The sequence below is a fragment of the Protopterus annectens genome, chromosome 13.part0 (assembly GCF_019279795.1).
Source record: "Protopterus annectens isolate FY-2018-M chromosome 13.part0, PAN1.0, whole genome shotgun sequence".
Classification (NCBI taxonomy): Eukaryota; Metazoa; Chordata; order Ceratodontiformes; family Protopteridae; genus Protopterus; species Protopterus annectens.
The window spans coordinates 72,545,847-72,559,463 of NC_056747.1; the positions used below are offsets into that span (position 1 = coordinate 72,545,847).

General features: G+C 37.7%; 1 protein-coding gene across 1 annotated transcript in view; it reads right to left on the minus strand.

Moving 5' to 3' along the window:
* LOC122817593 (tyrosine-protein kinase JAK2-like) overlaps positions 1-13,617 on the minus strand; it is an 876,396-nt gene that overhangs the window by 363,960 nt on the left and 498,819 nt on the right. The window contains exon 10 of the mRNA XM_044090632.1: positions 12,277-12,457. Within this exon, the coding sequence (XP_043946567.1) occupies positions 12,277-12,457 (181 nt within the window). The remainder of the gene's footprint in view (positions 1-12,276; positions 12,458-13,617) is intronic.

Here is a 13,617-nt window from a genome sequence, read left to right on the forward strand (position 1 = left end):
GGGAAAAGCCAAATTCCTAGACCCCACTGTACCTCAATCTTGTACACACACACACACATCTGCTCGTATGCAGAAAAACAGATTAAAGGGAGTTTGCTCTTCTGAATGTTAGGTCATAGCTATTACACTCATATTTTGTATATATAATAAGAACATATACACGTGTAGGTTAATAGGAGTGTACCAGGCTAACTATCACTGGGCCTTTTTCTGCCTAATCATGCATTCCAAATTTCTGACAAGATCTTGTACCATTGATAAGTGTAAGTATGGGCTTTGGAGATGAAACATTTACAAGCAGGGACCTGGGAGATGAAACATTTACAAGTAGGGACCTGGGAGATGAATCATTTACAAGCTGCCTGTGTCCATTAGAGACATAGGTGCCAAACCAGGGATGAATTTCCTGTTCCCCATCCATTTATCCAAGTTACACTTGAATTGAGTTAGGGATGAACTCTGCTTTACATGGATGGAGAGCCGGTTCCAGAGAAGGGGTAGTCGCTGGAATATATTCTTAATTTCTCACGCAGGTCCTATTTATATCACAGGCAAGGTTTAAGCCTTTAAAATGGATAGCTCTGGTGCTGTTTGTTTTATGGATATGCAGGAGGTACATCAGAGTGGGGTCTGAAGATGTCTTGTATGCCAGGCATAGAACTCCCTTCAACAGCCTGTAGGAGACAGAATACAAGGATGAGGTTTGAGATGGTCTGCATAGGACATGCTATTTATGCCCTGTATTGTTTTAGTGAAGAAGATCTATGGATGTTCCCAGTTGTTGGACCTGCCTGGTTAGGTACATACTAAAAGGGGCATTGTACTCAATGACAGGCCTGATGAATGCTGAGTACAGTGGACCAATGACTTCCTTGGTCCTAGATGTCATACCTTTGTTTATAAGTTGCACAGCATAGAGTGATTTCCTCACTACTGTAGACACATGATAGTCAAAGGCTAGATTACTTTTTATGTGTGTCCCCCAGTCCCTGACTACTGGGTCAGCTCTTAGGGGAGTGTTGTCAATATGATAGTTACCAGGGGGATGACTTCCCAAAGGATATTATTATGCATTTGTTTGTATTTAGTTTAAGTCCATGGCTCAGACACCAGTTATTTGTCTGTGCCAGCCCTACCTGGAGGACTTTTGTGTCAGTGTGGATTCAATGACAGATCCTAATTTGCAATTATTTGCAAATTTAGTCATGCAGAGTCCATTGACATTGGTCTTGACTTCAGAAAAGTAAATGCCAAAAAGGAGTCATCCCAGGACCAATCCATGAGGAACTCTGCTTGTGACTGTTTTTTTTATAGAGGTGGACTCACCAATTCTAACTTCGTGGGTCATAGACCAGCTAGCTTTCCCTGGATGTCCAAATTGGGTTGGGTCCAGTGTCTGAAGGTTTTCTTTGTCATTACTGATCATTACCATGATAATTCTTTCCATGGCTTTGCATATGAGACTAATGAGACTTACAGATCTGCAGTTTCCAGGATCTTTAGATGGCCCACCCTTGTATGACTGTTGCTGCCAAACATTCATGAGGTACAAATCCTGTTTGGAACCTACAGTTAAATAGCAATTCCACAGGGCCTGATAGGTCATGTTTCGTGCTGTTTTGAAATCATTCTGGAATACTGAATGGGCCCATTGATGCAATGTACTTGGCCTTAGAAAGAGCATTAATATTTGATGGTATTTCCTGAGGGAAGATTGAGAGGGATAGTGGGGTATAGTTGGAGATGAACTTGTCGGCCTGTAGTTTTGCTATAGTTTCTGGCTTAGTACAAATGGCTCTATTTACAATGGGCTCTGCACACAATGGTGTACTGCCTTTGAGATTGCAGACATAGCAAAATAATGCCTTGTGTTAGTCCTTGGCCTGGGAGGTCAAATTTATCTTAGATTTGACTTTGGTTGACTTTGTGTCCTCTGGGCTGTATGTTTAGTTTGATGAGAGTATTTTTATCATGCTGGGATACTGCACCTTCTAATTTTTGCCATGTTTTTCATTCCTTCTGTTATACTACCTGTTGATGATGTGATTCCACCAGGGTGCCTTGTTTTTTGTAAGTTCTGCATTTATTCTTAGTAGGAAGTGAGTAGTTTCTAAACATTCCTATGTTAAATGTGGTTCTGGGTTTAATTTTTACTTCAAAGGAGAACATTTTGTGGTCTGACCTCACCAGAGAGGATATTACACCAAGGGGTGTGCAGCTCTCTCCCATATTAGTGAGGACCAGATCCAATATGTTTGCATCCCTGGTCAGTGTATTGACATCTTGTCCAGGGAGTTTGTGTTCACAAAATTCAAGAATCTCTGTGCTGCACATTTGGTGTCATGTATGATTCCCAGTTAACAGTGGAGTAATTAAAGTCGCCTATGAATATGGTATTGGGTTGGATGATAAGTGGTTCCAGGAAACTAAAATTCATATAATGGTTTTCCTGGGTTATAGAGGAGGACCTATAGCTTGTGAGGAAGTGGTGTGGGATTTTGTCTATCATGATTTGGACATGGAGAAACTCGAGTACATCATCCTGTTTGATCAGCATTGAGGTATATTTATTTTTGGTGTAAATCAAGGCACCTCTACCTTTAATCCCTGCCTATGTAGTAGCTGAACTAAATGTGTGAAAGACAGTATAGCCTTACACTGCCTGGACGCTATCTGCAGCTTTAAACAATGTCTCAGTGACTGTTCAGACATCAGTACTCTGTAGGATGAGGAGAGCTTCTAGGGACTGGAGATATTTTGTTTGCACTCCTAGCACTGAGCAGAAACACCTTTAGATTTTCTTGGTTTGGATTTGCTATGTTGGAAATATTTTCAGTTTGGCATTGCCTAAAAAAGACAGAATGAGAAAGGACAATGTTTTAGCTAATATCCAAAAGCCTAGAGCAGAGAGGTGCAGACCATCCTTGGCAAAGCAGCATGGTCTGTTGACCATCTCCTTCCATGTTGACAAATGTTGCACCCCCTTAGAGTGACACCAGAAACAAAACTAATTATTAAAGTCAGCAAACCTCTGTTCTTGATGTGGCAGCATTAATTGGAGAATATAGAATGCTGCTCAGTGTTATGGTCATACCATCCTGGGACCCATATTCCAAGAGCTCCATGATTTCTCTCATCATATAGTCTAGGAAAGTATGTCTCAGATCATTTACACCCACATGGATTATGACTGAGTCATACTGGAACTTGTGGCCCAATGGCCTGAGAGCATGCATTAAACAGTGGATCCTGGCCCCTGATAAGCAACTGACTTTCCCCTTACTTAGCCTAGAGAGAGGGAGATCAGTGTGTCTCACAATGGAGTCTCCATTGAGAAGAATGTTGGGTTGTGTGCTGGCTTGCCTTATGGGCTTAGATGTGGCCATATGTGTTGATGTAGGTGTTCTTGTGAAATAGTGCATTTAGGGCATCTGAGGGCATTTGATACGTTTGCTTCATCTAGTTCTTTGGAGTTTAGAAAGATTACATATAATGACCTCAGCATGTGTGTGTCTATGTGTCTGCTTCAGGCTGTTTGTGATGGGTGCAGCATGTTTGTTACTGACAACCTGATTGACATTAGAAGTGTTTTTATGTGAGATCTTTGTCTTCAGTGACATTGTGTCAACATATTGCTCACATACTTTATCAGTTTTTTGAGAATTAGCTGGTTGTCAATAAAGATGAGGCACAATGATTGGTGTTCTTGGAAAACATGATTTAATAGCCAAACAGTTGCAGTGTGCATTAAGCAGTTAGATATGAAAAGGGAGTAACTTAAGTTTTAGCAATCAAAGGGGTGAGACCCTAATTTTAAAAGAGCAAGCTAGATTGGACTGGGGTGGATACTTAGTATTTTTTCTCTATGGAATACAGTTGGATGGCCAAAGGTTTAAATAGCTAAAGGGAAATGATTTCACAAAACTATAATTTTGTGCTTGCTGAAAATATCCCACAAAATGAGGTCAAATTAAGCAATTAGAGAGACATTGAGTTTAGAAACAACAGCACCAGGGTGGAAGGGTGGGGAAAATTTAATTTCTGGGTATCTCACTAGATGTGCAAATCTGGTTAATGTCCTACTTTAAATATGCAATATAAAACAGAATACAATTAAAACACAGTGTAATGAAAATGCATCACAATATACAAAACAGAAGAAAGTAATAAAGCAATACAAATTACAAGATAGCAATATAAGAAAAATTAAACCAACCCTTCTCTCACAGCAGTGTACTGCAGATTGTCTGAGTGTGTGTATCTGTACAACTTATACCATATATATAATATATATATATATATATATATATATATATATATATATATATATATATATATATATATATATATATATAAAATATATCTATATCTATCTATACATAGATATACAGATGTAGATACATGTGTATGTACATTTATGTCTATGCACATATAATAAATATGTGTGTGTGTGTGTGTGTGTGTGTGTGTGTGTGTGTGTGTGTGTGTGTGTGTGTGTGTGTGTGTGTGAGTGTGTTTGAAAAGACAATTGCACACCTCTCATAATGAAGGTATCATTGGAGATATGCAACTTACCCATCAATGACATACGAGTATTTATACAGATGCACAATGATCCACAATTTATTAATGCCAAGTCAATAAACAGACTCCTCTAGTTATGGATACTGCAAATTTCACTCCTTTTTGACTCACCAGTACAGTCTAGATATAGTCTGAAACACTCGGCTTATGAAAATCCTGCTGTCCAGCACATTAGGGGTAGATCCTAGGTAAAGTCCAAACCAAAATAAGCTGAACATCTCACAGGAAATACATATAGGCACAAACCTGAAAGACTCTACAAAGACAGTTGCAAATCTCTCTTAATCAATGTATCACGGCCTCCATTTGCTTACAGTGTGACCCTGAGCAAGTCACTTAGAAGATGAGGGGTGTCGGGCTGAGCCTGAAATGGGTCCATATGGATTTGTATTCTGCCTTGGTTAACAAACATGCTAGAATCAGTGATAGTGTTAATGTTAGTATTAATATCAGTGATCGTGAAGATGTGAAGATGTTCCCAGATGTTCACTTAATGACTTAGAAATGTTCACATACATTGACTTTTGAATGCACGGTGGACTACACCTCTTTAGTAAGCCAGACTCTGAATAGCCATAGTCATGTTTTATTTTATTTTATTTTTGAGCTCATCAATACAGTGTAAGTGCAGAATCTATCTGTGCACTTAAACATGCTAATATTATGCTGCAGAATAAAATTCCTCCACCTTGGTCCAGTAAGGGAGCCTCCTATTAATCTGTATGATGGTTTACGTTAACTTGGTGCCTGTCTTTTTGCTCCACCATCCAAAACTTCATTCTCCTGTTTTCCCCTTGTAGAATACTGAGTGGCAGTCTACCTCTCCTTGTAACGATGTCTGGGGTTACTGCATCTGAAATGTCGAACCACGTATTTTGCTGCTGAACTGAACTGTAATATACATCATTAGGACAAGTCACTTAACTTGTCCAGTCCACACAGCAGCTGTTTCCTCACCAGTTCCTTTATGTATGTCACCATATCAACTTCTGTATTGCATATTGCAGAAACTTGGATTATGCATCTTCTCGTGTTACATCAGGTATAAGCAGATATCAGTACTGTAGCCAGTTGCAACATTTCAGGACCTCCCCCTATTAGGGGTTAACTTCCGCCACTCCACTGGTTTGTATCCAGCCCGCCTTGAAGTTTCAATCCACCCTCCATATTTTTCACAATCGTTCCATTTTTCGCCTTACTGTTAGTACTCGCCTGTGGGAAGGTGTTGAATGGCTTTATGACTGCCATACCCATGCCTTATAGAACCAAAACACACTAGTAGAGCTGATAGATAACACAAAAAAATGCAGTGGCGGAGTGGGGATCCTGCTGGTAATTTTGCTTTAGAGCATTGCAAGCCTGCTACGTGCTACATAATTTTTCTCGGTGCTGATGTAAAGTTTACAAAGCAATACTACATCGGGCTTTTATATGGGGAGACTTTATATTCCAGAACTATGCAGTCATCCTTCCATTGCCATGGTACCTAGACATAAGTAATACACAAATTCTGCTTTGGCCATGGACTCTCTCGGATCTCCAGCTCCTTCAGGAGCATGTTGAGCACCTTATCAGGTTTGGAAATGAAAGTTTTGTTTGTTAGTGATCCCTTTCTTTTTCTGATATAATCTTCTTCCCATTTTTTGATACAGCTCACCCTGTCTCTCCTCTCCATCTGCTACCTTTTTATTTATTTTTGCTGTCTTTTTTTTTTTTTTGATACAGCTCACCCTGTCTCTCCTCATCTGCTACCTTGTTTAGTTGTTTATTTATTTTTTCTTCTCAGAACAATGCATAATCAATGATCATCATTGCCTTATGAGTTTTCCCCACCTTTCCTGCAGTTTCTCATTGTTAGTGAGCAGATGAATATGGTCTTTGCATATAAACTAATTTTCAGAGACACCTGGACAACCAAAGCCATTCAGATGAATGAAGATTGTCAACAGTTATTTCCTTAAAGGACTGACACCTCCACACTGCCCTCTATGCAAAGACTTTTAACTCCCATACTTCCTAAACTATTACCTTGAGGGGTACATGTTTGACTGACTGGATTTGACTGCCCAAGTGTATCTGAGAAGTTATTCATGGACATAAATGAAAAGAGAATAACCCTTCAGTACATAAAAAGTACAGTTGTCTCCCTGGGCAGCCCTGCATGTTGTCCTCTTTAAATGATTATCTGTTTTAGCAAAATTTGGGGAGCTCATTAACACTCAGATGATCTCAAGTCATAAAAATACATATATAAAACTGCAGAGTGCTCCTTTTAAAAATATCATGTCATGAACTTAAAACCTGAATTCCCTGATTATGAAAACAATCTACAAAATGCCCTATGGCTAAACAAATTGTTATACTTCTTAGGCAAACTGTACAAGGCAGGATGAATTTGGTGTGGTCTTCAGAAAGAATCAAATAAATTTCTTTATGACACTTTAACTTAAGCACATACCAGGATGTCCTTTTCACATTTAAGTGTTAAAGTAAACTGCCCAACATTAAGCAACAAACCAAATATTGCCTTAAGATTGCATTCACTGTTATAACATGGCTGCATCATTTGTTTAGTAATTATAATGTACTCACTGGATGTCACAAGATGTTTTATTATTATTAATTTTAGAAGTTGACATGCAGCCTACTGCTACAAGAAGGACATGACAGGAAGAATATGGAGAAGAAGGAAGAAGGAAAGGTGAAATATGCTGTTAAAAGTGGTAGCTGTTACATCAGAATGAAATATTTCTTGTTCATCCCACATATTTGATCCAAACCTCGGTAAGGCTAACAAAAGGCATTCATATATTATTTATTTCACTACTTTGACAATGAGAAAATATTTCCAAATGTAATTATAACAGGTGACATTATCTCTTTCCCTGTGCAATAATGGTAGATGTGATTGTTAATTCAGATTGAAATTAATTATATAATGCATTGTGCCAACCCAACCACAACTCACAGGCCCAGAGAGCGAGTAGAACCATAATCACGTTCTGCAGAAAAAGTAAATAGAAATCTATACCTATTTAAATGATTCCCTCCAATACTCAGATAAGGTATATCCCAGTAATGTTACTGTCATGGTAATGAGTTTAAATGAAACGCAAACACGTCATCCACTGACAAGCAGACAGCTGCCAAGCAGTATGCAAAGATTAATCAATGGCAAAGGCATTTGTTGCTTTGGAATACACTGCTCAGGTGTTTGACTGCTGTCTTTGCATAGCCTTGCCCTACAAAAAATAGTGGTGAATCGGCAGTTTCTTCAAATGTGGCTATTCCCAACAAAAGTACAATTTATATCTTACAAAAAATCATTTTCTCCTGAATCTTAAGGTTGATTAGTACAATCAGAATGCCAAAGTGCTCTGACGTATGTCATGGATTTCAAGCTAGAAGGCAAAATGCTAAAACCGGCTCATTGCTAGGTGGTTTTCAATAGTTCTACTCACATTTTAAGCCTACTTTTCTTAAGGTGCTACAACATAACAGAATGGGGAATCATGACTGGTGTTTTACATAGCAAGTAGTTTTGCATAATAAACACACAATGACTTTCCTGGTTGTTAAAAAAATGGCTCTGTAAATGACAGCTGTCATATTTATAAGGTGGTCTGAATTGAAGTCACTGTATAACATTCATAAAAACTGAAAAAGCTGATACAGCCCAGCTTGGATTACATAACCCGGACGTGACACAGTTATCACAATGTAGCACAAGATGAATGTTCCATAAATATACAATGATACGTGACATAGTGGGAGGTAGACCTCCATGCTCCTTCTAGCTGTTTGACAATAAGTGCTCTGTCTGTGATCACCCCCTCCAATGTCCCAATTCTAAATGACAGTATTAACTGTTTATATCTTAGGTAGCCCTCACTCATATCCTTTGTGTTAGGCACACGTGCTAGAATGGGTTCTATGGAAAACAATACTATGGGTGTTATTCATATTCACAGCCTATAGTAAACTGTAATATTTTACCTTAAATTTATTGCCTCCTCCTTCTATCACCTGCACAGTTGCAGCATGTATACCTGCCCTACTGCAAACATTTTTATCCTACCGACACACACACTGAACAATTTGTTGGTTTCAATGCATGATACACACAGTGCTGACCTAAAGGATACCTTAATATTTGTCCTATGGCCCTCCCTAGAAATTCATGCCATGTTTCCCTGGTGTTCAGCATGTTTTAGAAGTGACTACTGTACAGTGCTGCAACTCCAAAATTCCATTCACTCTAAGGTACTCTGAGGCCCTGATGAGAGATGCTCAGCCTATCAGTACTACAAGCAAAATGTCCTGCATATTACATCTAGTACTCATTACTGAGTATATCTTGTCTTCCGTACTATGTCTAGTACTCAGTACTGAGTACATCTTGTCCTCCATACTACGCCTAGTACTCAGTACTAAGTACATCTTGCCCTCCATACTGCATCTAGTACTCAGTACTGAGCATGTCTTGCCCTCCATACTGCATCTAGTACTCAGTACTGAGTACATCTTGTCCTCCATACTACATCTAGTACTCATTACTGAGTATATCTTGTCTTCCGTACTATGTCTAGTACTCAGTACTGAGTACATCTTGTCCTCCATACTACATCTAGTACTCAGTACTGAGTACATCTTGTCCTCCATACTACATCTAGTACTCAGTACTAAGTACATCTTGCCCTCCATACTACATCTAGTACTCAGTACTGAGCATGTCTTGTCCTCCATACTACATCTAGTACTCAGTACTGAGTACATCTTGTCCTCCATACTACGCCTAGTACTCAGTAGAGTATATCTTGTCCTCCATACTATGTGTAGTACTCGGTACTGAGCATGTCTTGTCCTCCATACTACATCTAGTACTCAGTACTGAGTACATCTTGTCCTCCATACTACATCTAGTACTCAGTACTGAGCATGTCTTGTCCTCCATACTACATGTAGTACTCAGTAGAGTATATCTTGTCCTCCATACTATGTGTAGTACTCAGTACTGAGTGTATCTTGTCTTCCATACTATGTTTAGTACTCAGTACTAAGCATGTCTTTGAATTTACCCATACAACAAGTGCTTTACATTTTTGACCCAGATTTTTAACTTGAGTTTATATTTTTCATAAATAAGTGTATTAAAATATGTAATTGCCTTGTAAAACTTAATTTTAAAACAATAAAAGTGAAATCTGTATTCATAGTGGCAAAAATATGTTAGCCTTGAGTATGAAAACTATTAAACCATTCATGATCCAACAAATGGCTCATTTTTGTGTTTCAGATCCTATAGTGAAAATTTCTGACACTGTCAAGCTGCCTTTAGCAAAATAAAAATAAGTATATAACTTTGATGCCTTCAAAAGCTTTTCTCTGAAGTTTCAAAATAAACTGCCCCTCACCATCAACAAACAAAAAAAGCACTATACATTTTAAACCTGTTATGTGATCTGCTCTATTTCTTATCTTTTTGGAGTAAATATGCTTGGATCTGACAAATAGCAATTACTACATCCAATACTGAATTCAAAGAGATGATTGTGTTATATAACTTTGAATAAAATACTGAAAGTAGTATACCCGAATTAGAGGGCAACATTTAATAAACTGAATGCATACAGATATTTATTTTTGTTTTACATTTTTGCCCCTTGAGCAGGATAACTGTGATTGTTTTTTTTTTTGTTTTTTTTTTTGTTACATTTATCCCAGAGTTTTAAAATAATTTTCTTATCATCATACTGTGTGAAAGTAAATGATAAGGCTATTTAAATCCTGCAGGAATGAACCATGGCTGTCCATTAAAAACAACTGCACCAAAAATGTTAGTCAAAAAATATAATCTACATAGTTTTCTGAGATCAGTTTTTCTCGGAGACTGTGCCCTCTCTACAGTCTTAAGCAAGAGCAACTATGATCTGTGTACTACCACCACAATTGTTCCAACTCAGTAGAAAGGGAAATACATTTCCCTTGTCTCTGACTTACTCTGACCTTGGAACTAACAGATTTAGAATTTAGCGTGTAAGGGCTCACAGCCTATCTGTGAAATACATTTATATTTTGCAGAATGGTACTTCAGAGTGTATCACCACAGTCTACTGACAACAGTAAAATCATCAATAGTAGACTTTGGGTGGTGTTTTGGGCAGGTGAAGTATACCCGCCAGGTCATTTATATCCACAGGCTGAAATATAAGTCAAATAACACACTGAATTCAAGGAATTAAGAAAAGTGGATATATATATATATAGATATATTTATATATTTATATCGGTTGCCTACAATTTATTGAGAAGTCACAATCAAAAAATTAGATGATTAACCATCAGTGCAAGAAATTTACCTTTCTGTCATTGTATTGCAATCTTGGAGCTGGTAGGGCAGTTGAGAGGGGGTGTGAAGAATGTAGGGGGTTTCAAAGTACTGTGTATTCTAATCTTTGTGTGACAGTTTTGAGTGTATAACTGGCATTTAAGTTTGCTACTTCAAACATGTGTCATACACTCATAAATGTGTATGTATGTGTTGTGTGTGTGTGTGTGTGTGTGTGTGTGTGTGTGTGTGTGTGTGTGTGTGTGTGTGTGTGTGTGTGTATCTATATATCTATATATCTATATATATCTATATATATATATATAATCTATATATATATCTAATATATAATCTATATATATATCTAATATATATATATATATATATATATATATATATATATATATATAAATATATATATATATATATATATATATGGGTCCTTAACTAAAATAACAGAGCAAACATTAAAACATTAAACCCAGATTGCCAAAAACATGGTAGCCCAATGGTATGGACCATTACTGTGCTGGATTGTGGTAAAGTGGAGACTGGGTTTTGCCCCTTTCCCCACTTGATCTCAGAGTTGTTATATATAATTTGCAGGGGGGCTTGTCCCCTTAAAAAAAATCAGATTTTGTGTTTTGCGGCATACTGTTTAAGCTACCAAGTTTTCAGCCATAATATGCCTAGTCATATACATCTTTAAGAAGATAAACATAAAAGTTTTGCCACCCTTTCTGAATTCTTAATAGTGCTTTCCTCCCAAATCAAGCTGGGCTGTACATAATAACCCTGGTGTAAATTTGTGTCTGCCCATCCAATTATCAATCCTTTTTTTCACCTGTCTAAACCCCCTCCCAACCCAAACCTCTTCAGTGGCCTACAGCCTCTGGAAACTAAAAATAATTAGCAGCTACAGCTTACGAGTATAAAGCTAAATTTTACTTTCATCTATTGCACCTCAATTTAGGGGTGGATATAAGATTGATCTCCAAAGGCTACAGAGTTTATGGCATTTGACACATGCATCCTGAGTAGTTTCTATAAATTATTAAATGTTATGGAGACAGTTCACACATTTATTTTATGCAGAGCGTAACTAGCATAAACTGGACTTCTTTCAGCTCATAGTAAAGGCAGGATTACTGAAGAAAATGCTTGTTTTCAACCTTAAATGGAAAGACAATGGGTACAATTAAAAAAGCATTTTTTTACTAAAAGCCCCAGCTGGGCACTTCTCTGGCAGCAACTTGTCATTTTGTAGCACCAAAGTGTCCTTATAAAGCCACTGGTTACTCAGTCCATTGATATCAGACTGACAAAATTTAAAGTGAGAAATTACTCATACTTGCGTGGCCTACCTTTGGGCCTTGGAGGGATGCAGGAGTTCATTTGAATGGTGACGCCATCAGCATGCAGACTTGTGTTCTCATAGTACCTCAGCAACTCCTTCAGACTATCAAACTGCCTGTGTACTCCAGCCAGTGAGTACGTTGTGTCCTTCCTGATGAGGCAGTCCTTGTAGTCTATACCGAATGGTGTCTAATGAACCAAGGGGAAAAAAGTTACTTGTACAATATCCCGATGGCCTGGTAGGCAAGACAATTCAAGTATAAAAGATAAAGGGACTTCATGAAAGTGTTGTACAGCAAAATTGGAAAAAGGTTGTGCCTGCAGCATATACCTGATATTTGCTGTTTGTTAAAACAGCAAAAATACTGTAGTAAGTAAAGAATGAAGTTCCATCCAGTTTTGCCAGTTATCCAGATCAGTGATCTTCTATATAGCAGTCAGTTGATTAGAAAGTAGGCAGCCAGGTCAAATAGCTCGTCAGTCTCTCACCTGAGTAACCAACCAAGTGACCTACTAGTTAGTTTATGTGTATACTTATCTGTGTAGATATGTATGCATTAAGTGTTTGCATTGGTGATACATGATCTATTTCATACGTGACACATACTGTTACTTAGTTAACAACTGTGTGCTTAAGTGACCAAACAACTTACCTACTCTAACTGATTAATTCCTTAATTAAGCAAGTAAAAAATACAGAGGGCAGAGTTTCAAACTGTATTTAATGTACTATTCAGTGAAATAAATAACAAATAAATTAATTCAAAAACATGCATTGGAGGCTCATGTTTTTCCCCTTAAATTGTCTTTACAAAGCTTAAAAGTACAAAGTGTTATTAGCAAATTATTGAATTTATAAACAATGTTTCCATCTGTAATTAACTCTTTACTCCAAGGCATGTTGAGCTTCAGTATACTATATTTAGAGGATACAGATGTGAGGGTGAAGTCTGCACATGAGGGGTACAGAGACATTTAGCACCCACTGCACATTCTGCTTTTGTGTTGTTTCTTTGTGGGTGTAAGGCTTCTATTCAAAAAGGGCTGACACTCCAATGAGTGATTGGTACAGTATGATTCCAGGGTTTTGGTTCTGCATTTTATGACTGAGTGTGATGTTGTGAGGATTTATTTTTCCTTGATAATTCCACTATGTCATTGCTGATATATATGACAACTGTAATCTTTTGTGACAGTCGCACTTATGAATTTCTAGCACAAAAGATTCACACTTTAGTCAGGAAGTCTTTTTTTTTTACAGTTCTGTAGATGCACTAAAGGGGATGTCGCCAGCATTTTTACAGTTATACGACAGCTTCCAGAATGTACTCCCCTAACCATAAGTTGAG